The sequence below is a fragment of the Atta colombica genome, unplaced genomic scaffold (genome assembly GCF_001594045.1).
Source record: "Atta colombica isolate Treedump-2 unplaced genomic scaffold, Acol1.0 scaffold239, whole genome shotgun sequence".
NCBI classification, from domain to species: domain Eukaryota; kingdom Metazoa; phylum Arthropoda; class Insecta; order Hymenoptera; family Formicidae; genus Atta; species Atta colombica.
The window spans coordinates 753,965-754,470 of NW_017259337.1; the positions used below are offsets into that span (position 1 = coordinate 753,965).

Consider the following 506-nt stretch of genomic DNA (forward strand, 5'->3'; position numbering starts at 1 on the left):
TCAAATTTATTCTTTAATTTTACTTCTACATCAAAATATTATAAAATACTAAAATTCCTTTAAAACACTAATATTATAAAAAAAATACATTTACACAAAGTTTTGTATTTTTATATTTTGTTAGCTTGTACAAAACGTTAAACGTAATTCATCGGAAACATAAGACGAGTAGTAGAAGATCAGAGAATGCTGGTGTCGGAGGAATTTACAAACGAGATATGGCAATCACACAATTTGCTTTTATAGGATATATATTAATGACTCCAAAATCGATCGGTTTATGCATTAAGCCACAAGAGGAAGAAGCACTTAATCATTTTTGGCGTGTGATAGGTCATATGTTGGAAATTCCCGATCGGTAATAAACGTCAAAAGTACATTTTATTTAAAAAAAAAATCAATGTGTTTATTTATAAATATAATTTTTCATTATGTTATTATATAATTTTTAATATAGCTAATTAAATTTGTGAATATATATATATATATATATATATATATATATA

The 506-nt window shown here is 23.7% G+C and overlaps 1 protein-coding gene across 1 annotated transcript in view; it reads left to right on the forward strand.

Annotated features, from left to right (window-relative positions):
* Positions 1 to 506, forward strand: part of LOC108688793 — a gene marked incomplete at its 3' end in the record, with an annotated part of 3,993 nt that overhangs the window by 2,001 nt on the left and 1,486 nt on the right. Inside the window, exon 5 of the mRNA XM_018195210.1 lies at positions 125 to 358. Within this exon, the coding sequence (XP_018050699.1) occupies positions 125 to 358 (234 nt within the window). The remainder of the gene's footprint in view (positions 1 to 124; positions 359 to 506) is intronic.